The 22,930-nt window shown below is 47.4% G+C and overlaps 1 protein-coding gene across 10 annotated transcripts in view; it reads left to right on the top strand.

The window, feature by feature from the left end:
• The window catches only part of ADGRB1 (adhesion G protein-coupled receptor B1), a 423,185-nt gene that overhangs the window by 326,554 nt on the left and 73,701 nt on the right, over window positions 1–22,930 (top strand). For 7 of the 10 annotated variants that reach the window (XM_075920018.1, XM_075920015.1, XM_075920016.1 and 4 more), the window contains 2 exons: window positions 17,117–17,220; window positions 18,432–18,500. In XM_075920018.1, the coding sequence (XP_075776133.1) occupies window positions 17,117–17,220; window positions 18,432–18,500 (173 nt within the window). The remainder of the gene's footprint in view (window positions 1–17,116; window positions 17,221–18,431; window positions 18,501–22,930) is intronic. The other 3 variants (XM_075920023.1, XM_075920022.1, XM_075920019.1) reach the window with 1 other exon arrangement.

Genomic DNA, 22,930 nt, shown 5'->3' with positions numbered 1-22,930 from the left:
CGGTGTCTTTCCCCAACATGCTGCTGCAAGAGGAAAACAAACAGTGCGCTGTGTTAGAACGATTCGTGGCGTGCTGGCGACTGGCATCCGCCCAGGGCGCCGCTTAGAAAAGGGGAAACACAATCTGGATTTTCATTCCCTTTCCCAGCTTGCTACGGCCTCCTTTTGGGCCTGGATGGCAAGTTGCACAACTGCCCAATCCTGCCAGGGGCTCCTGCCACAACCTTGAGGGTCGCAGAGGGTGGCCAGATCCGATTTGTGCGGACCAATAGGAACCTGGGATTGGCGGGGAATCCCATTTTATTTTCTTTATCCTCGGCGGGGCAGTGCAGCGAGGAGATGGGGCTGGGTTATAAGGAATAGAAAGGGGACCCTGTACTGAGATGGCTGGTCTCAGACAGACTCTTTGGCTCTCTCCTTCTCTCTTAGGGCAGATGCTTCCTCCCACCACAACCCAGGCTCTCCCTCAGCCTCTGCCCTGACTCAGCTGCCATGGAGGGGACAGGAGACCGCACTGATAGATTGTGCCGCTCATTATCGGCTTTTCTGAGGAAATGGCTGAGATGTTAGAAGTGCTTCCTCCTTCCCCTCTGGAATTTAGAATAGGTTTGACGGGAAGGGCTGGGAGGGAGATACTCTCACCTCTTGGGCAAGGAGCCAAGATTCAAAAGGCTATAAAGCGTCCAGGCGACAAATGGCTAAATGAAAAGCCCCTCACCCCTCCTCCAGGCCACCTGAGTGTCCTCCGCACTTCAGTGCCGTGCCAGGAAGGAGCCAGTATCAACTCTTTGACCTGACGGGGGGGCCTGTGGAAAACCATGTTTGCATGGGCTGCTCAGAAATTGTGAGATTCGCTCAAACCCGGGATTTATCCAACAGCAGAGGAAGAAGTAGGCCTTGCCACTAGCTCCTCTCATGCGTGGGGTGGCAGGTGGTAGCATCATATCACAGTGGCCATTGCGGGTGAGGGGGGGAATTGGTGGCAGGTCATCTGTGAGGCGCAGTAGCCGTAGCGATCGCCGTTTGAAACACAAGCAGTCACGGCCTCAGCTGAGTAGAAAAAAGTCATAAAAAAACCCAGTCCTGAGAGTCTGTACAGATTCATTCCTGCTCCCTTTTGTGCCAAGGTCTTTTAGGAGCAAGTCCAGGCCTTAAGACTATGGAATGATCTCCAGAGAGAAGTAGTGGAAGCCTTATCACCTTAGTAATTTGTGAGCGCAGTCAACAAAGCTCTGCATAGTATACAGTACGGCAACGTCTCACTTTGGCTAGCGAGAGAGACCAGGTGACCAAATCAATCTGTTCTTTCCCTTAATTTCTGCAGTTTTCTGAGAGACTGCAGGAAGATCTCTCCACACTGCTTATTAATAATCAACCGTGCAAGATCATGTGTCAGCATTGAGAGCGCTGCCAGAGCTGTTTACTAAACACAAATTGCCATGTGGTATCTGGCGAGTGAGCTCAATACAGAGTGAAGAATCAGCAATTGTTAATAAATAGTAGCACATTAAGATGTCTCTCTGGATGATTTTTACTTGCTATAATTATGTGGAATTGCCCGTTAGACTGGCCAAATTGTATAAAAGGGACCCTAAATTCCAAGAATACATTTCCAGTAAGATTTCTATTAGCGTTTAAATAAGATGCTTGTTACTGCATGAAAAAAGGTGTACTGCTTCTTTGGCTCTGTCTCGCTGAAGGATTACGTGCAGAGCTGAGGGAGGCCCTGGTCTGATGAGGGGGGGCAAGATGGCAAGAGTGGTGGTGCAGGGCAAGGGAAAGTCATGCCTGACCAATCTGATTAGCTTCTATGACGAGGTAACTGGCTCTGTCAACATGGGAAAGTCAGTGGATGCAATATACCTTGACTTTAAGCAAAGCTTTTGATACGGTCTCCCACAATATCCTTGCCTGCGAGTTAAGGAAGTATGGATTGGATAAACGGACTGTAAGGTGGATCAAAAGCTGTCTAGACTGTCAGGCCAAATGGGTAGTGATCAATGGCTCGATGTCGAATTGGCAGTCGGTTTCAAGAGCAGCGCCCCAAGGATCGGATCTAGGGCCGGTCTTGTTCAACATCTTTATTAAGGACCTGGATAAGGGGATGGATTGCACCCTCAGCAAGTTTGCGGATTACACTAAGATAGGGGAAAAGATAGATACATAGAAGGGTAGAGATAGGGTCCAGAGTGACCTAGACAAATTGGAGGATTGGACCAAAAGGAACCTGATGAGGTACAACAAGGACAAGTGCAGAGTTCTGCCCTTGGGATGGAAGAATCCTAGGAATTGTTACAGGCTGGGGACTGACTGACTAAGTAGCAGTTCTGTCCTCTGCCTTCATGGCAGGACCAGGTACCATCCCTGGCAGATTTGCCTCAGATCCCTAAACAGCCCTCTGAAGGATTGAACTCACAACTCGGAGTTTAGCAGACTAATGCTCAAACCACTGAGCTATCCCTCATCCTTGTAATGCTGTCCCATAGAATCCAGTGTGACACTCCCCCATGGCTTCGATTGCAACCTGGGCCTTCCCCCGATCTAGCGCATGTGTCTCCCCTGCCGCAGAACAGGCTGTAGTGCGTTGAGTCCACAATGCTAGCGCATGCCAGGAGCTACTCGTCCAAGAGGCGAAAGCGGAGCCTTCCCATTGGAAGGGTCCTCTGTGCCTGGAAGGTCACCGCTCGCCCTAGTTACTGGCACAGCAGATCGTAGCAGGACAGCTGAGCTTTAGTGAGAATTACATTGAACACTGAAGTGATGCTCAGAACAGGGACTGGGTAAGAACAGAGCCTGCTTATCTGACCGCTCTGCTCTCTGGGTGCATGCAAGTCCCATCTGCTCACTCTGCTGGCAAACCTAAGTCTTCAGCTCCCCTTGCCTCTGGAGAGTCCTTGGATCTTCAGTAGAATTGCTTCAGGACACCTGTGCAGTGCTCTGGAAATGCAAAGAGGCCTAGATAAAATGGGTGTAAATTGCTTCAGCAGGGTAATTTAGATTGTAAATTCATTAGGACCAGCTATTCTATGTTTGTACATTACGTAGTGCATCTGGGTCTTGGTCCACAACAGGGACTGGTAGGGACTACTGCAATTAATTAATATTAATTAATGAAAGGAACCTTAACATGAAAGTAAATTATGTTGACACCCATTTTAATTCCCTTTTTCACTGTCGGAGTGGCGAGAAGGGGCCATCGCATAAAGAAGAATTAGACTCAGGATCTTTATGCTGGTAGACCTGAATGAATGCTGCCAACATGTATTTGAGGACAGCCAGCCAGATGGGAACAGCACATTCTGTTCACTGGCATTCAACTATTTTTGATCATTTTCTGCACACGGTTGTGCCCATTTTGTACATTTGCTTGGTTGGTTAGTTCATGAGAACGGTCGCTCTTCTGAGTAGTGCTGCGAATATATGTTTGTGCAGGAGTTTGTACTGGAAGCATTTTCATGTCCATCTTAAAAACTCTTTTGATGTCCAAAGTTTCAGTTGTCCAGACAAGGAACAGAAACAATACCATATGACTTTGCGCACCACCCGTAAGCCATGAATACTGGCCGGTCAAAGTCATGCTAGCAAATGGTTGGTGAACAATCCAGGGTTCGAAATATATTCCACTGAGGCTTGGTCAAAAGCTAATGCAGATTAATGGAAAGATTTTGTATTTATTTAAATGAGCATTGGATCAATCCAATAACATAGCCATGAGACCGTTTTGAAGTAAAAACATACTTTTATAAAGTGTTTTGCAGATAATTTGGGAACGGAAGAAACAGTCAAATGTACCAGTTACATTATTAGGGTGATTATGTCAAATAAACAGTTTTTTTTAGTCCTGATCACTACTGAGGATGTGAGAAGTAGAAAGAATAGCAAATGTGGCACTGAGAAAATATAATTCCTTGACTTACTTCTACATGGAGCTTTCTCGATGCAGAGGAATGAGCAGGGAAATGGAGCAAGAATAATGCTGCAGCTATAACAAAAACCACTTTTTGCATCATTACTGGCCAATAAGAAAGGGAAGGGAGGAAAGGTGGAGAGAGAAAGTAATGGAGGGGAGGGCTGAAGAAAAGAAAATAAGAGCGGAGGACTAGGGTAAGAAAGAAACAAACAGGATTTAGAAAGAGAGCAGTGAAATAGAGGGCAAAGGGGGCCAAATTGAGGAGGAGAGAAAGAAAATCGATGTGGCCAGGGAAAGGAAGAAGGAAATGAGCAAACAGGATGGTAATCAGGAGAGGCAGAAAGCAAAGAAGGAAAAAGATGTCTTAAGAGAAAAGAGGGAGCATCCATCTTCCCTGCCAGGCAGAGAGATTAGGTAGTAGGGAGAGCAAACAGCCTGAGGCAGGAGCATACATTATTCCACCCTAGTTGATGTGGCTGATTGCAAATCCTTCCCTTCCTTGTCCTTGGTCTGTGACAGAATTGCAAGAATTGGAGAGGAGACTTTAGCTAGGGCCCTACCCGATGGTGGTCACTGTAGCATCGTCCCTTCTGGATTTCACTGAGCCAAACAAACGGAGCTTTCACCTGGCACCCAGTTGAGTGGGTGGGGATGGGACAGAATGTCTGCAGGTTTACACGATCTCTTCCAGACCCTGGTGTCTCTAAAAACGATGGCATCCCACTGTCCCTGCCTGGCACAACTGGAAATGGTTCCTTTGCTTCCCAGTTGTAGTGTTGCCTTCTAAACCTCCACATGAGCATTTCCCCAGGTGCTGACCAGCCTGTCTCTTTGATTTGTCAGGATGGAATGCTTCGTTATCGTTACTGCTTCTTCTTCTTCTTCTTCTTTTTTTTTTTGTTTTTTAATCCAACCCACTGTTTTCCTCCTCTGCGGAAATTTTCTTGGTGAGGCGGAGATCTGACAGCAGCCGATCGCTATCTGTCAGGAGCTTTAGTTAGTCAGAGGGAATAAAAGAAAGGCCACCTCTCATGCCAAAGAGAAAAAAGGAAAGGAAAAATAAACACCCAGCCTTGTAAACAAAGAAACAGAACAGAATCCTGAACTGACCAGGATCATTCCTGTGAGACCTCTAGTTCCTGGGGACCTCACATGAGTCTAGATCCTCAAAGATTTCGCTGGGGGCTAGGTACATACATTTTTGTCAGGATCTGGGTTTTATTCTCCCATTGAAGTCAGTGGGGCTTCTGGGATCAGGTTTGTCATTCTGAACCCCCTTTGCAAATCCTGCAGACATTCTTCAACCCTAACAGCACAGGTTAAACCTCCTCAGGGCTGGGTGACCCTTTGCTCCTCCTTACGGAGAGAAAATGGGAGGCATGCTATTTCCTCGCTTGGGCTCTTCCAGCTCGGTGCTTGCAGATGAGGTGCCAAACAAGGCTAACTTACCTAGCTGAGAAATTTCCTATTTGTTCCATTCCTCTAGGGTTTGCATGATTTTATATCACAGTGGAAGATACATTTGCCATAAAAAGATTTTTTTTACATTTTTTCCATTATATTTATTCCTTAATATATTAGGGTATGTCTACACTACAGCACTAATTCGAACTAACTTAGTTTGAATTAGTTAATTCGAACTAAGCTAATTCGAATTAGCGCAGCTAGACTTAAAAACTAGTTCGAATTAGCGTTTTGCTAATTCGAACTAGCATGTCCACACTGAGTGGACCCTGAACTGGGGTTAAGGATGGCTGGAAGCAGTGCCGGCAGGGCATCAGAATAGGACTTAGAGCGTGGAGCTGCTGTCTCAGGCTAGCCGAGGTCTGTGCTTAAAGGGTCCCGACCCCCACCCCGGACAGACAGTTCTCAGGGGCGCCCCGCTTACAAAGCAGTCCTGGCTTGGAGTGCCCTGAGTGCCCACACTCGGCAATCACAGCATTCAGCCATCAGCCCGGCTGCACTTGCCGCAGGCTGCCATCTGGGGGGGGGAGTCAATCGGGGGGCTGCAGGAGAGCTTCCACCCCGAGGAGCCCGCAGAGCCATCCCAGTCCTCCCCATCGGGGGCTCGTACCCCATTCCTCCATCACCTCCTTTCACTTACCCCTCCCTAGCCCCCCTTCCTGATGTACAAAATAAAGGCCAAGTGTGTTCAAAAATAGAAACTCTCTTTATTGAACAAAACTGGGGGAGACTGGGAAAAGGAGGTGGGAGAGGGGAAGAGAGAGGGTGGGAGAGGGGAGGGCAACTAAAATGATCAGGGGTTTGGAACAGGTCCCATATGAAGAGAGGCTAAAGAGACTGGGACTTTTCAGCTTAGAAAAGAGGAAACTGAGGGGGGATATGATAGAGGTCTATAAAAGCATGAGTGGTGTGGAAAGGGTGCATAAAGAAAAGTTCTTCATTAGTTCCCATAATAGAAGAACTAGAGGACACCAAATGAAATGAATGGGTAGCAGGCTTCAAACTAATAACAGAAAGTTGTTCTTGACAAAGCAAATAGTTAACCTGTGGAACTCCTTGCTGCAGGAGGCTGTGAAGGCTACAACTATAACAGAGTTTAAAGAGAAGTGAGATAAATTCATGGAGGTTGGGTCCATGGAGTGCTATTAGCCAGGGGGTAGAAATGGTGTCCCTGGCCACTGTTTGTGGAAGGCTGGAGATGGATGGCACGAGACAAATGGCTTGGTCATTGTCTTCGGTCCATCCCCTCCAGGGTCCCTAGTGTTGGCCGCTGTCGGCAGACAGGCTACTGGGCTAGATGGACCTTTGGTCTGAGCCAGTACGGCCATTCTAAGCTCAGGGCTCAGGGTCGGGGGTCTCACTGGACCACCCTGATTTTCATGCACACCTGCTCCTGGGTGGCCAGGCTGGCAGCTCTCCTGCCCTAGATGGCCACTTTCCTGTGCCTACTGTGGAGGTCGTGGATGAGGCCGCCAGCCTGGTCCCGGGAAGAGGCGGAGGGCTGGGTGACAGCGGGTGGCTGGCTCGAGCCGTGCCAGGTGCAGGGTCTGCTGGCTGGATGCTGGCAGGCTTGCACCTGGCACGGGCACCGTAGCCAGCCCATGCCCCTTTAAGGGCTCCGGGGCCAGGAGGGGGGCAGACGAGTTTCCCCGGTGGTGCCCAGAGTGGCCACCAGGGAAAGCTGGGGAGGGCTAGCCTCCCACTAGTTCGAATTAAGTGGCTACACAGCCCTTAATTCGAACTAGTTAATTCGAACTAGGCATTAGTCCTCGTGGAATGAGGTTTACCTAGTTCGAATTAAGCGCACCGCTAGTTCGAATTAAGTTCGAACTAGAGGTTTGCATGTGTAGAGCCTATCAAAGTTAATTCGAACTAAAATCTGTTAGTTCGAATTAACTTTGTAGTGTAGACATACCCTCTAATATTGTTTCCCATTTACACATAAGTAGCTCACCACAGTATACAGTGACCCTTTAGGAAATATTAACTTCTAAAATTTTAGATTTATCAGACAGTAGTTTGTTTTGAAGTGGAATAGCTTTTCCTAATGTGGCTTATTAGTATTATCCATCATAATTAAAAGATGTGACTTATTTATAGATTCCAAGAACTGAGATTACTTAACTTGCATAGCTGTTCTTCTATCCTTATTTGAAATCATTGTGATAATCTGATCTGGCCTGCTGCATAACACAGGTCATTGAACTCTTCAAGAATAATTCCTAAATTCCTAAATCTTTCAGCAAGACAGCCAATCTTGATTTAAAAATTGTCAATCTACCATCCCCCTCCCTAAGTTGTTCCAATGCATTAGACCTTTATTTAGTAGATTGAAGAGCTCTTTATCAAATATCTGTTCCCTTTGTAAGTATTTACTGATGGTAATTTAGTCACCTCTCAACCTTCTCTATGTTAAGATAATTAGATTGAACTCTGAATTTAGCACTGTAAGATGGGTTTTCTAGGATTCTCCAGTCTGACACTCTCTGGTCCAGCAACATCTGTGGTCCAGCATGATTTTTGTTAGCTGGATGTCCACTTATCATGGGTGTGGCCCAATTTTCCATGGTCCCATAAAGTTTGTTTACAACAACCAGTCCTGGCTCTCAGTGCTTTGTGCTGTTATTTAGCTCTAATTTACCCCTAAATGTCTTCTAAGACCCCAGTAAGCAGTGGAAGTGTTGGTAATGCTGCTAGATGATATTGACCTCCTGTGGTTTGGCAAATTCTCTGGTTCCGCATTGGTCAAGTCCCAAGAGTGCCGGATTAGAGAGGTTCAACCTGTAGTAGTGTTTGCACCAGTGCCAAATACATAGGTAAAATAACCTCTCAACTCCTACTCAAAGTCTTCTGTTTAGGCATTCCAGGATCACATTAGTGCTTTCAGTCAGTGTCACATTGGGAGCTCATGTTTTATCCACTGTTACTTCTTAATCTTTCTCAGAGTTGCTACTTCTTACAAGTATAGAATCCCCCATTGTATGAGTATTGTCTACCTTCTTTGTTCCTAGAAATATACATATACATTTAGCACCATTAAAACTCATATTGTTTGCTTGTGTCAGTTTAACAAGCAATCTATCTCGTTCTGAATCAGCGGCCTGTCTTCTTCATTTTTACCACTCCCTCAATTTTTGTGTCATCTGCAAACTTATTAGTGATGGCTTTATGTTTTATTCCAGGTCACTGGTCAAATGGGTTAACAAAAGACCACGCAAACACGGGGTAAACCTCGAACAACAGTGGAGCCCAAGTATAGCTATTTATAGTAATGGTGGGTTAAAAAGAAATGTGGGTCATCAAAAATAAAGGAAAAATCATGCATTCTTCCAGATCTTTGCAGCTTTGGCTAATATTTTTACATTCCTGTCACTGAGGCCCTCTCCCTTGGTGACTTTCATCAATAACCAGGAATTTATCCCTAAGATATATCAAAGTGACTGCTCCTTGCAGGTGAGAACTGAGATTACTCACCTTGGATAGCTGTTCTTCGATCCTGATTTGCAATCATAGCAAGAACTATGTAGCAATGCAAATAATAGCAAGATTCCCCTATTTTCAGTATGCATGTATCAAACATTTGATTGTGAAATCAGGTACAAGATGGTTCTCTTCAGCCCTTTAACCATGTTTAAGGAGTTGACCCGGGAGCAAGCTGGGAAAAAAAGGTTTAATTTCTATAATACATACAATTTTAATTGAAAAAGATGTTGGAAGGATATCTTTATATCTGGTTAAAAAAAAGTAAGAAGGATTTGAACAAAGAAATTGATGTGGATGAGTGGGTCTCTATATGAGAAAGGAGAAATACATCTTCAATTTGTATGGCTAATATAGTTTTTTTTATTAATTACTATCTAGATGGCATTTGACTCCTGTTACAATGTGTCATATTTTTGCTAGCATGAGACACTCTGTTGGAGTAGTTGCAGGGAAAGAAGAATGTACTTGTGCGTGTGTGTGGTGTGTCCAGGAAGTAGATAGTTTGGGGAGGAAATTATTGAAGGGTTTCATCTTATTACAAAAGGCTGGCTTCTTGGAACGCCTCTGCCTCTTAAATAAAGATCTAGTAAAATATCTATGTTTTAAATAGAATGACAAATTACTTTCTCTTTAATAAGAAAAACTTAAAAAACAACAAATAGTCTAGTAGCACTTTAAAGACTAACAAAACATGTAGATGATATGATGAGCTTTTGTAGGCACAACCCACAGCCCACGAAAGCTCATGATACCATCTACATGTTTTGCAGTTTTTAAAGTGCTACTAGACTATTTGTTGTGTTTTAAGTTTTTCCTGTTACAGACTAACTTGGCTACCCCGCTGAAGCTTTTCTCTTTAATATTAAGCAGCTAGACATTGCATTGGACATTATTAGAAAAACGTGATTTCTCCTCCTATGGAATTATTGTACAGGAAAATATGTATTGTCATAGTAAGGGAAAAGCTTTCACACCATAAGGGTAAATGACAGAAATACCAGAAAGAAGTTTGGTCATTCTTTTTAGCCAAGAGGAAGAGAAATTTGTTCACTCTTTTTAGCCAAGAGGAAGAGAGCTTCTGTTGTCTGCAAGCCAGAATTTTTGCCTCTGTTCTTTTATGATGAACCTGATTCTGAATAAGCAACTACTGTAGTAATGTACAATGTAGTAAGTTAACCTTCTATTGTATCTTTGAATGAAAAGTGTTGTTGATTTTTTTAAAAGGGCGTCCTATCGACTGGGTGCTTTGTAGAAGTAGGGGTTCACCTTGGTGTCCTTTTAGTGTTGGATGCTTCTCTGTTGTGTTCTGCCTGGGGTACTGTAGCTGAAAAATGCTTTGGGATCCGTTAGGTGAAAGAAATGAAATCATTTATCTAGTGCTATGACAAAACCCTCAGTTTATTGAACTCATTTCCACAGGGAGAAACATGGTATGAGGATGTGTACAGGTGGCTGAAGACTTGAGGAGGTGAAATTGGAAGGATTTTGTCTTGTGGATTGGGGATTTGTCAGCTCGGAGGGGTTAGGTTTTGACTTTTATCCGGGGAGATTTGGTAGTGCTGGGGAGGAATTTTGGCAGAGTTCTGCCTTGGCAAGGGGGCGATTATGGATACGGCTGGGAGAACATAAGACCATAAGAATGGCCATACTGGGTCAGACCAAAGGTCCATATAGCCTAGTAGCCTGTCTGCTGACAGTGGCCAGTGCCAGATGCCCCAGACGGGGTGGACCGAAGACAATGATCAAGCGATTTGTCTCGTGCCATCCATCTTCAGCCTCTGACAAACAGAGGCCAGGGACACGATTTCTATCCCCTGGCTAATAGCCTTTTATGGACCTAACCTCCATGAAATTATCTAGCTTCTCTTTAAACTCTGTTATAGTCCTAAGCCTTCACAGCCTCCTCTGGCAAGGAGTTCCACAGGTTGACTACATGCTGTGTGAAGAAGAACTTTCTTTTATTAGTTTTAAACCTGCTACCCATTAATTTCATTTGGTGTCCTGTAGTCCTTCTATTATGGGAACTAATAAATAATTTTCCTTTATTCACCCTCTCCGCTCCACTCATGATTTTATATACCACTATCATACCCCCCTCAGTCTCCTCTTTTCTAAACTGGTATAATTTCCAACTGGGATAGACATATGTGTGCTGATTTGGATTGAAATAGTGCTCTAAAAACTATGAGGACAGCGGCAGTGGTGGATACGGTGGCTCAGGCCAGCCACCTGAGTCTGCACCTATTTCTGGCATGTTAGTTAGATCAAAGCTAGTGCATGCACACATATAAATCTACCAGAACTGGAGACCACACTTTCAAATTCAATACAGATGTGCCCCCTCTTTGGTTTGAGGCTCCTGTCCTCACCTGAACGGTGCAACACCGGACACGACATTGTCCTGCTGCATGCCCCGGTTTTAAGGACATGGAAAAGACACGTTAAAACTGGGACTGGCTGAGGGAATCGGGACACAGACTCAGCTCTCAGACCTAGTTCCCTATAAGCCATGTAAGGATGCCGGCCAGTCTGCCAAACTGTCACTTCCCCACAAGAGCCAGTACGTCGAGTCTGAGTTCACCTTGAGGGAATGTGCCAGATTACAAAGCCATCAACCTGTGGGAATTGCCTTCAGGCTGCTTCTCTCACCCAGCGACCCGGCATCATAATCAAACCCCTTCCCTCACTGAACATAAAACACAGGCTTGGCATTGGTTCAGTGCCAGCTCTGAGGCATTCGTCTGGAGGCGAGGGAGAGGGCTGCTTTCAGTGTAACTTCGTAGGCCTCTCTCCGGGCATCGTGCAGATTCACTTAAATGAGACGTTGTTAAATATGGTGTTGCACTTTGCTGTGAACCCCTGGCCGTCATTAGTCTATTTGTGTAGCAGAAAGGGAGGGTGTTGCTGTGGCAGAGAATGTTCCGGGGGAGGACAGGGAAGGAGGACATTCATCTGAGGTAATAATATGGCCCCCTGTTCCCAGAGCTCGTCCTCACACTTATCCTCACAGCCTTCCAGGGCAGTGTTGTTGTCCCTGTTTTGCAGATGAGGAAGTGAGGCACAGAGAGAGCAAATTTGCCCAACGTCACAAGAAAGTCTATGGCAGACCAGTGAATTCCACCCCGCTTTTGCAAGGCACAAGGCAGTGGCCTATGCGGAGGACCACCCTTCCTTTCTGGAGGGAAGGCTTCAAACTGGTACCAAAAGAAGTGCCCTTCCCAGGTTTGTTTGTGGAAGAAGTATACAGCGCGTCAGTGCCCACGAATGTAAACACAGAGGGGATGTCTACACTAGGAAATTATTTTGAAATAACTAAATTCAAAATAATAACTCCCGAAATAACAATTTCGAAATAATGTTATTTCCCGAGGAAAGCAGGAGTACCGATTTCAAAATAACCAGCCTGGTATTTCGAAATACCGAGCATGGTAGCGTGGATACTCTGTGTATTGTTTCAAAATAAGGGGGGTTATTTTGAAATAACTCTGGGTCCAGCAGTAACGGCGGTGGAAGTAATGGGTTGGAACTGAGCACAAGCAAGGTGGAAGGCCAATAAATATTTCCTGATGATGAGAGCTGTCAGATTGCAGCCTGGTCTGCCAGGGAGGAGCAGAGGGGGACACGTCATCCAAGTCATTTCTAAATAGAAACGAGGAGGCCCCGGAGCAGACACCAACTGCCAAAGTTGGGAGAGAAGTTGATCCTCGAATTTCGAGAATCCCGGACTTCCCTGAAAACTTCTGAAACTTGTTTTCACTTTCCAGGCCATTTCCCACTTGTTAAGCTTTCAAACAAGCACCGTTATGCTGTCTCCCAGGCTGCCCCTCAGGTTTGGGAGGAGCTCCCAGTAGACCTCCACAAAGCCACCTCACTGTCCTCCTCTGAATCCCTCCTCAAAACTCCTTTGCTGTGAAGCCTACTTGCCTGCAGTGAAGCTCTTGGTGCACTGAGGCCACGGCCTGACATACTGAGCCGTAGTATCTCATTGGTTGTACTGCCCCATGTGTCTGCATCTTTGGGTGTGTCTATACTACAGAGTTTTTTTGGAAAAAGGGACTTTTTTTAAAAAAAACAACACCTGTGTCTAGATGGCTGCCGCAATCTTTCGAAATTAATCGAAAGAACACGGCCAGTTTTTTCGACTGCGGTAAACTTCATTTTACGAAGAAGAAAGCCTTTTTTTGAAAGTGCTCTTTCAAAAAAAGGCGTTCTTGAATGCAAACTGCTTTTTCGAAAGAGAGCATCCAGACTTCCTGGGTGCTCTCTTTCGAAAAAGAGGCTTGCTTATTTGAAAGAAGCGGTCGCAGTCTAGGCGCTCGCTTTCGAAAGAGGCTTGTAGTCTAGACGTAGCCTTTATGTGGTTTCGTCTTATCCTCCGGGTACATCTACACTGACAGTGGTGTGGAGTGCAGGCACTTGGAGTATTGCTATACAGCAGTGTTATTTCGGGATAACTGATGTGTCGAAGCAAAAACACGCTCCTCTGTGTTTAGGCAGCTAACAAGCAGCTTTATTAATTAATAAAGCACAGCATGAGCCAAACGTGGTCACAGCAGAGCCAGACCCAGTAAGACTGCTAATACAATCAATCCTAGTATCTTTATACCCTTAGCCAAACAGTCTGACGTCAGGGCATCCAATTACAGAAATCCTCAATTAAATTTGGAAAAACCAAACCTTATCAACAAGATGGCGGACAGGTGCGAGGGAGTACATCTCCTGTCCCAACCAGCCCAATTAACACATACCAATAGCCCATTCTGTAGGCCTCTTCTCACGGGGTGACAGAAAGTTCACTCTGGTCTACGTGCTTGAGAGAAAAGCTGAAATGGTTTCTGATATACAAGATGGCTTCTAGCTAAACATGAAAATGGTTTCTACAGCTTCTACAGATGTTATTCTGAAATAACAAAGAGCACGTCTACGCTACACACGGTTATTTCGACATAGTGTCAAACTAATGTCAAGCTGGGGGACTTCTTACTTCGGCTCTTGTAACCCTCATTGTATGCGGAGTAAGGGAAGTCAGAGGAAGAGTGCTCTTCCTCGCACTTTTTGCTGTGTAGACAGCGCCAAAAGCTGAGTTGAGCTATTTCGACTTAAGCGCCGCAACTGACGTAGCTGAAGCTGCGTCGCTCGTTACGGCTTCAGCCCTGCTGTGGAGATGTGCCCTAGTGCAGGTATAAATAGCCGTGGCTTAGGTGAGTGGGGTAAAGTGCATTACACACCTAAGCCCCCAGGCTTTTTACCATACATCACTCTCTCAACGCCCAAGCCGTGCCACTTTTGCGCGGCTAGTTTTAAGCAGTTGCATCCCGCCCTCCGACCAGCAGTGGAGCCTTTCCCCACAGCAGTGAAAGGCTCTGGTGGTGGCATAGGGCATCGGGACATGTCCTTTCCCTGCTGTCTCCCCCCTGCCGCTTTTTCGCTGCTGCCAAAGCCTTTCTCTGGGCATGGAGATACACGCCTCAGAGACAAGTGAGGATGCAGACGGCCTTTCATTGCGGCGCCAGCTGCACGCATGCTGCCTGTGCTCTGTGCTCCTCTGTCAATGCAGACGTCCCCCTATATTCTAAGCTCTTTGGGTCAGATGTAGTCTTTTTGCTACTGTTTGTTCTGCGTTTGTACAGTGCCTAGCACAATGAGGTCCTGGTCCATGCTGGGGCTCCTTGGCTCTATGGTAAGGACAATATTAAGAAGATGGAGGCAGGGCGTTCTTCATGAGGTTCTTAGACTCTGGAATTCTCTTCCCTACCCTTGGTCAGCCAGAGCTGGCTTTGTGATCCTTCAAGCATGGGGCAAAGCCCGCCTTTTCTTAAAGCCATTCCAGGAAGAAGGAGTTTCCAGCTGGTGGATGAAGGCCATCTGTCCTTGTCCCAGATCCAAGCAGAGCCAGTGCGGGGGATGTTTATGTCCGAAACCACCTCGCTTCAGCAGCTGTAGCAATACACACGCCTAGCGGAAAACCCCTAATAACGCCCTTGTTGCTGTTCTCTCACCCCACAAGCTGCCTCAATTAGTTCAATCACAAGAGATCATTCTCCTCCCGCATCAGTGTGGTGGATTTTGGCTAGCTGCGCTGTATTCATTCCAAGCAAGGAGCATTGACATGGATAGCATGGAGCATGGCGGATAAGGAACGTGCAACAGAGGGATACACAGTGGAGTCAGCAGAAGGGGAAGATTTGCCACCCATGATCTGGAGAACTGGATAACAAGGAGCCAGTTTAAGGGCACGTGGCTGACAGGAGCTGTGGAGTCACACATCTAAGGAGAGCTATTCCTCTTTCCCATCCCCCGTCGTGTCTTCGCCACTGGTGCTAACGGCTGGCCAGATCTAAGACATAAGAGGGACTACCCACACGAGTCCTCTTGCCTATACCCTCACCCATGAAACCTTTGCAAAGTTGCTTTGCAAGGTGTTTACCCCCAATGCCTGGCCCCTTGCTGTTTGGCTCAATTCGGATTCAAGCAAAAACCTGCTCAGCCTTAACGTTTAACAGGCCCCACCTTCTTCTGCATGAAAAGCAAGCCAAATTCTTCCCTGGTCTACTGCTGTTGAATTTGGTGCAGTGTGACTTGCAGTGATTTTGCCCCTAATGAGTTTAAAACAATCCTTGGCCCTGTTTTGAGCAGCCAAGTGGTAGATCCATTAAACAGACTGGGGGTGCATCTACACTGTAGGGCTTAACTCAGAATAAGCTATGCAAACTGAGCTACATCCATTGCACAGCTTATTTCGAAATAGGGAGTGTCTACACAGCACTTAATTCAAAATAGAGCACTCTTCCTTCGACTTCCTTTACTCCTCGTACAACGAGGGTAACAGGAGTCGGAGTCCTCCAGTTTGACAGTATTTTGGTATTATTTCGAAATAACTGCCTGCTGGGTAGATGCGGACTAAGTTATTTGGGAATAGCGCTAATTATTTCGAAATAGTGTTGCAGTGTAGAAGTACCTTTGGTCACACAGTGGATCATACCACACCATTCCTATCCCTGTCTTGTCTGAATTAATTATGTAACTCCCCTCTTTCCTTCCATGAGTGAAACTAATTTTGCTCCACCTCCCCTGCCCCCATGCACCATGTAGTCCCATGTTGGAGAAGAGCTACAGTGGAGAAGAGCTACAGTGAAAAATTAGAAGAACAAACTCCTTTCCTTCAAGGAGATCATGGCACCAGTGTTCCCTGTATCCTGCATGGCCACTCCAGAGAGATTCTAATGCCACTCAGCTGATTAGCAGAGTGCCCACCGCTAGAATTGTGCATATTCATACACACTTGGGCTGTGTCTACACTGCATCCCTTTTCCGGAAAAGGGGTGCAGTGTAGACACAGCCCTGGGTGCAGTTCACAAAATTTATTCTGCACACACAAAAAATCCGCACATGGATGGAAAAGATTAGAAGGAATGTTGCATGGCACCCTTTGGGATGAACAATCAGGAATCAAAGCAATATGGGATTCAAAGCATAAGTGGGAAAAGGAGTTGGGGACACAAAAAGGAGCCCAGGCGTGGAATCACCATAATATGATCTTCTTCCCCTGCTAAGGTGCCAGATGCCAGCGTAAGATTCTGTGTGTTGGCTCTGACTGGGTAGCTAGTTAACTCTCTTTTCCTCCAAGTGAGGGGACAGGAGGGTCACTGTGATCTGGCTGAATACCTGGCTTGCTGTGCTTGGCAAGCGAGGCCCTGTGCAGCCGGGGGAAGGCTGGTGAAACAATGCCCATTCCAGCTGGATGTTATCACGCAGTTTATTTATTTATTTTCCTCTTCGCTTGTTTTGTCTCCTTGCCTGCCAGATGGTGGTTTCTAATTGGTGGAAGGTTTTTCACCCTCTTCTCGTCCTCGGAGCTGCAGTGATAGCAGCTCCCGGAAGAGCTGATTTGACTATACGTGAGCAGCCCCTTGCTCCCATTGCCTCATTAACCCTTTCCGGAGCCTGGTGCTAACGATGAAGGGCCCAATTCGCCTCCCCCAGCCAGGGCTTTCACACCATTGACATCCCTGGATTGACTCCTGGTTTGCACCAGTTTATGTGAGAACAGAATCAGGCCCGATGAGAGGCTGAGTGAACCGAAAATGTGTCTGTTTCTCACATACCGTTGGTTTAGTTTGATCTGATTGGCTGGGCAAATTGGCACATGCCCAGCCAGTTGTGTGTGGGGGGAGGGAGGGAGGGGGAAATCTTGTTATGAAACCAAGCTGGTAGCATTTGCTGAGCCTCATTTTTTGTCTCCTGTTTTCTCTCTTTCAGAACATGGAGAAGGTGTTGGTTCCTTCTGTCACACTAATCGTAGGCTGTGGAGTCTCTTCCCTGACGCTTTTGCTCTTGATTATCATTTACGTCTCTGTCTGGAGGTACAGATTTCTTTCTCCACTCTTCTCATAGGGCGCGGTAGTCGTCACTTGGCCTGGGTGGATGCTGGAGGTTTTGCCCTCCTTTTGTGGCTGTTCGGGTATCCGAGGCAGAACCCTTTTCTGATGAGCAAGTGCTGAAGGAAGTGGTGTTAGTGACTCAGTAGCTGGCATTCCCTTCTCTGGCATGTAACCCAGACTGGTGCTGGCTGGAGAAGCTATAAAGTGAGCGTTGAACTCTTGAGTCATGGATGTTAACATTTTCAAAAGCGACTTGCTCTTTGGGTTCTTGGGAGTCCACCTTGAGCCACTTTAAAAGGCCTGATTTTCTGAGGATGTGGGCTCAGCACATTTTGAAAATCAGGACCCTTTACAGCAGTATTTCTTAAACTTTTTAAGACCGAGGAACACCAAACAATATTTTTTTTATGAGGAACCCCAAGGATTTTTTGTTGAGCAAAAAAAAAATAAATAAAATGTTGCCTGCCCCTGTAAGAGCAGCCATTTTTTTGAACTCTGTTGTTTTCTGTGGGACATCTCCAACTGCCTTGTTGGCACAGTGGTGTACCACAGAACACAGTTTAAGAAACAGTGCTTTACGGTGTCTCGAGTTTGAGAGGGGTAAAATCGAAGCATCCAACATCACCAGTCACTTTTGAAAATGTAGGTCCGAATGATCCCACAGCAATTGTCCTAAAATTACGGCTATCAATCTGAGAGTCCTGATCTAATCTCAATTTAGATCGTGACATTCTGCCTCCCTCAATCCCCCCTGCAGTTTCAAATTTGGGATTCTTCTTGGCGTCCTGTTGAATAGGGTTCACTGTTCAACAGCTGCTGTGTACGACCCTAGGATTAGCTGCATTTTTGTGGTGACTGTGGCTCCTTAACTTACAAAGTTGGATCCATCCAAGGTCTGCACTGGCATAGAGTCTCCAGAGGAAAGATCCAACCCAACATCCAGGTCATAAAATGTGTCTAATGGTAGATTTAAGGCCAGAAGGGACCTAATCCGTCCTTCTGTATAGCACAGGCCTTTGAACTTTACCCAGGGAGTCCTTCATTGAGCCCAAGAGCTTGAGCTAGAGGGTCTATTGGAGAAAGTCCAACCTTGCTCTAAAGACTCCAAATTCCGGAGAATGCAGCACATTGCTTGGTAAACTGTCCCAACTGTCCGCTACTCTCACTGTTAATAATGTACACCTTATTTCCAGCCTGAATTTTTTAGCTTCCGATTCCACCCGCTGGGTCTTGGTATGCCTATGCCTGGGGAGTGAATCGAGGTGAGTTTGAGGTGAATGTTGGGGCTAGTTTGTAGCAAGATTGGGCCTCCGTTTTATACTTACCCGAGGCTGAATTGCCAAGCAAGTTTCCAAGGGAGCCTGCAACTCTAGTTTGTCTAGGTTAAGAAACCCTCCATTATGAACAGAAATTTTCTTCCTATACTCACAGACTGAGATCAGATCACCTCTTAAACCTCACCTTGATAAGCTAAATGAGTTGTGAGGTCCTATAGCCTCTCACTGGTAAAGGCAGGTTTCCAGATCTTGAATAATTTTTATGACTCACCTCTGGGCCCGGCCAATTGTTCCAGTATACTTTTTGAACATGCGGCCATCAGGACTAGACACAATTGTAGTAGCATTCTCCCCCGAAATGCAGAGGCAAAGGCTCCTGCTCAGCATGCCTCTATTTATTACACATCCCCAGATAAAATTAGCGCTTTGGGCAAGTTATAGTACCCAAACAGTCGAGAGATTTCAGAAGTGGGCCCAGCTGTATTATTCCTGGGTCATGAGCATCCAAGTCCAGGAGCTCCGCAACTCTGGCCTTGTGCCCATGTGTGAGGAAGTAGCTTCTTGTGGCAACACCGTTCTGCCCACATGGTGTTCTGCGAAGAGCACTTTCCGGAATTCAGCTGCTTTGTGGAAATTTAGCTGAGAATTTCCCATGCAGATCTTTTGGACAAAGGCAGCTAGAGCAGAGAGGTGTAGGCTTGACTTGGAAATGAACCTGTGCTCATGAATAGACTCACTGAGGCTGATAAATTTGGAGGCATTCCCAGAGTTCTGCCCAACTAGAGTTTGCTTCTGTGTGGGAAGGCAGAGAGAGAGAGAGAGACAGAGAGAACAGGAGCCAGAGAAAGGGAAAGAAGCAGGCGTTTGGTGTTCAGGACTTTTGGAGAGCGGGCCAGATAACCGAGAGAACATTAAACAATCCTCTGCTTCTCCATCAAATCCTCACACGCTGCTTCCCAATACGTACCACGCGACCCAAGAGAGGGGATGTGAGGCTCGAGCGACCAGTTTCAGATACCATCCAACTGAATGTTGTTACCGTCTGACGGGCTGTTGGGTGGCGTCGGTACAGTTCCTGCTGGAGCCCTCCCTTAGCTCTCCAGAAAGGGTACATCCCTCCCTTGGCTGGCAGCCTTGATAGAGCCGCCAGTGACTTAATGGACCATGGAAACTGAACTAATTCCGTGTCCCAAGCAGAGGTGCATCCAGGTCAGGCTTGGAGAGGCAATCTGCTCATGGCCCGTTGTGCTCCACATGTCCTGTGAGTAAAGAGAGGACTACCCTTCCCCGAACAAGGCATCCTAAGCCTTGTGTCAGTACAGAATTCTCTTTCCGAAATGCCCCACAAATAGGCAAAGCCCAGGGAATGGACGCTAGCGAGCAATTGACTCTGCCCTGGCTGAGGAAGGGCCAGGCGATTTTCATCTTCTCGCAAAGCTTTGATTGTCGTGACTCTTTTTGCTCTGCTTCCTGATGCTCGGGAGCATCCCTGAGTGTGCGAATGTGTTTCCCATCCGTGGCCTCGCTGTTGTGCGGCAGCTCCCCGAGCTGGAGTGACCTTTCCATACCACCATGATCAATGTTCCCTATTGATTAGTTCTCCCACTGCTTCTCTCGTCAGCCAGTTAACAAGCTAGTTCTCTGGCTGGCTGTGGACGGTTGTGTGAAAGATACGTCCCTTGTCTTTCTGCAAGATACCAGCATGAGTTTGTCTCCCTCCTTGTCCCTCACAGCTGAGTGTCGTTTTAGTAGCTATCTGTGAACTGCCAAAGGGCTGCTGCTTCCTGTTGCATGCTGGCTTGGCTTTAAATCCAGGGGGCTTCCCTTCACTAGAGGTTCTCAGATGCTGGAGTGGGGCGGGGGCGGGGAGGAAGGAAGGAAAAGAGGGAAGGAGGGAAGAAGAGAGGAAGGAAGGAAAAGAGTGAGGGAAGAAGTGAGGAAGGAAGTGAGAAAGAGAGGGAGACAGGGAGTGGAGGCAGCAAGGAGGAAAGTGGGGAGAAAGAGAGGGAAGAAGGAAGGAAGAGAGGGAGGGAAGAAGAGAGGAAGGAAGGAAAAGAGGGAAGCAGAGAGGGAGGGAAGAAAGAAGGGAGGGAGAGAAGGAGGTAAAGAGGAAGAGAGGAAGGAAGAGAGGGAAGAAGGAAGGAAAAGAAGGCGGGAGGGAGAGAGGGAGGGAGGAAGAAAGGAAAAGAGGGAAGCAGAGAGGGAGGGAAGAAGGAAGGGAGGGAGAGAAGGAGGTAAAGAGGAAGAGAGGAAGGAAGAGAGGGAAGAAGGAAGGAAAAGAAGGCGGGAGGGAGAGAGGGAGGGAGGAAGAAAGGAAAAGAAGGAAGCAGAGAGGGAGGGAAGAAGGAAGGGAGGGAGAGAAGGAGGTAAAGAAGAAGAGAGGAAGGAAGAGAGGGAAGAAGGAAGGAAAAGAAGGCGGGAGGGAGAGAGGAAGGGAGGGAGGAAGGACTCTCCCTGCAGTTTGGAGAAGCTGGAGCTATGCTTCCCTCTGCCTCAGTTGTGAAGGGGCTTTGTCCCATCAGAAGTATTCTGGAGCATCATGATGGGTGATCTTCTGCACGTTGGTGGGTGAATGCAGAAGCGTTTACCATCGCGCAGGGGAACGTGCAGTGACCCTCACATGGTGGTGAGGGTGCTGGGCAGCGACACCCCTTGGACGTGGTGTGCATGCAGAGTAGGTAGAAGAGGCCCTGCCCCAAGTGTCCCCTCATCTCGGAATTGTCAGAGCTAGAGTCCAGCAGAGAGTGAGTCCGAGGACAACAGCTGCCTGACGGGTTACTCTAGGACCAGGGCGAGGGGTGAAAGCAGGGTGTTTTGTTTCTGTCAGGATGAAACTAGGGTAGCCTGGATACTGGAGTACGGTAGAGGTAGCCGCTGCTGGTGCAGAACCAGCCAGTGCTTCATTATGGATAAGTTGCTCGTTCCATGACAAACCGTTGGCCAACACTTGGCTAGGGCTGACTGCCTTGGGCAATGCAGGACAAATGGGCATTTGCCGTGGCTAGCTGGGCCCCATTGTCCATTGCCCTGTATTTTGTGCTGCCACTTACCACCAGCGCAGAATAGCTGTAACGGGAACAGGAACATTTCTAGCCCATTTGCATGGGTGTAGTTGTCTGCAGGCGGCACAGGCCTTGGGGAACCAGGGCCGTTCTCCGGGGGTTGTGTCAGGCCCTGAGGTTGACAAGACGATTATGCTGTCGATGTTAATGACAGCAACGGAAGAGATCTGTCCAGCAGCCTGAATCCAAAAAGCCCTGAACTCTAGGGACGCAAGAATCTGGATCACAACTGTGAGCCTATATTAAATGAACCACCCAGTATCACACCCCAATCAGAAGGGAGCCCGCAGGTCTGTCTGCCTGCTCTGGTCATTGCGCATTGCCTCCCTCGCTGGAAAACCAAGAAGAAAGAGTGCTTATCTCTAACCCTCTGCCACAAAAAGAAGGGAATTTCCTCCTGCCCGCTCACCTCCAGTTCTCTTTCCCTAGGCTGTGAACATCCAGACAACTTCCCACCCGGAGCATGTGTTTTCCCCCCAACCACGGTTTGCATTCTCATGCGCTCTCTGTGTGCTCGTCACTGTGACTTGAAACGCTGAGTCTTTCTCTGTGTGCTGTCTCTCTCACTCCCCCGGGGAATCAGAGTTCACTCCCCAGATGGTCACAGCTTTCCTGTTGCCTTCTGCAAACACACCGCCCTGCCCCAGGGAGGACAGGGCTGCTAGGCCCAAGCACTGGGAAGTGGCAGAGATGGGCCTCTCCAGAGTACACAGCTTGCTGCTGGCACCTCTGCCTCGCCCAGTCAGGGCTGGGTTATTGGATTGCGTCGGCAAGTGCCTGCTTAATCTTAGCAACTGTGTCAGCTGCCACGGAGCAGCTTCCACTGGGCTCGTGGCCAGCAGCGAGCTTGACACGCTTACCCCCCTACGTCTTATGGCTAATTTGTGTCAGACCTAGGGAGACGTGGGCGTTCTTCCAGCATTGGTGCTTGGCGCACACTCATAGGAAATGGTGGAGCCAAGGCAATTGGCCTCAGCGGTCCCCGCTGTCTACTGTTTCCAGGTGGCATAGATGTTCTCCTCCAGTCCCCCCGTCGCTCCCCTTTCTTTCTCCCATGCATACGTCCCTTCTGTGGTGAAAATTATCTGGTCTCCCCCAGCTCTGCATTTCCTGCTCAGCCTTGGCAAAGGCGGAGATAACACGGAAAGCCGAACTGCGAAGGTTTTCTGACTGTTCGAACAATATTGAACCTGTCAGACACCAAGCAAGCCCCGGGGTGTCTCATGCCTTCTGGAGTGGCCAGTGACCTGGGTTCAAGGTAGTCTCCAGGAAGCAGTGTGTTGGGGCAGGTAGGGTCTGAAGCTGCAACGTGGAGGAACCAGACTGAGGTTTGTAGGCAAAGCCAGGCTAGGC

Source organism: Pelodiscus sinensis, chromosome 2, assembly GCF_049634645.1.
Source record: "Pelodiscus sinensis isolate JC-2024 chromosome 2, ASM4963464v1, whole genome shotgun sequence".
NCBI lineage: Eukaryota > Metazoa > Chordata > Testudines > Trionychidae > Pelodiscus > Pelodiscus sinensis.
Note: the sequence above shows the minus strand (reverse complement) of the source record. Positions and strands in the feature narration are given on the sequence as shown.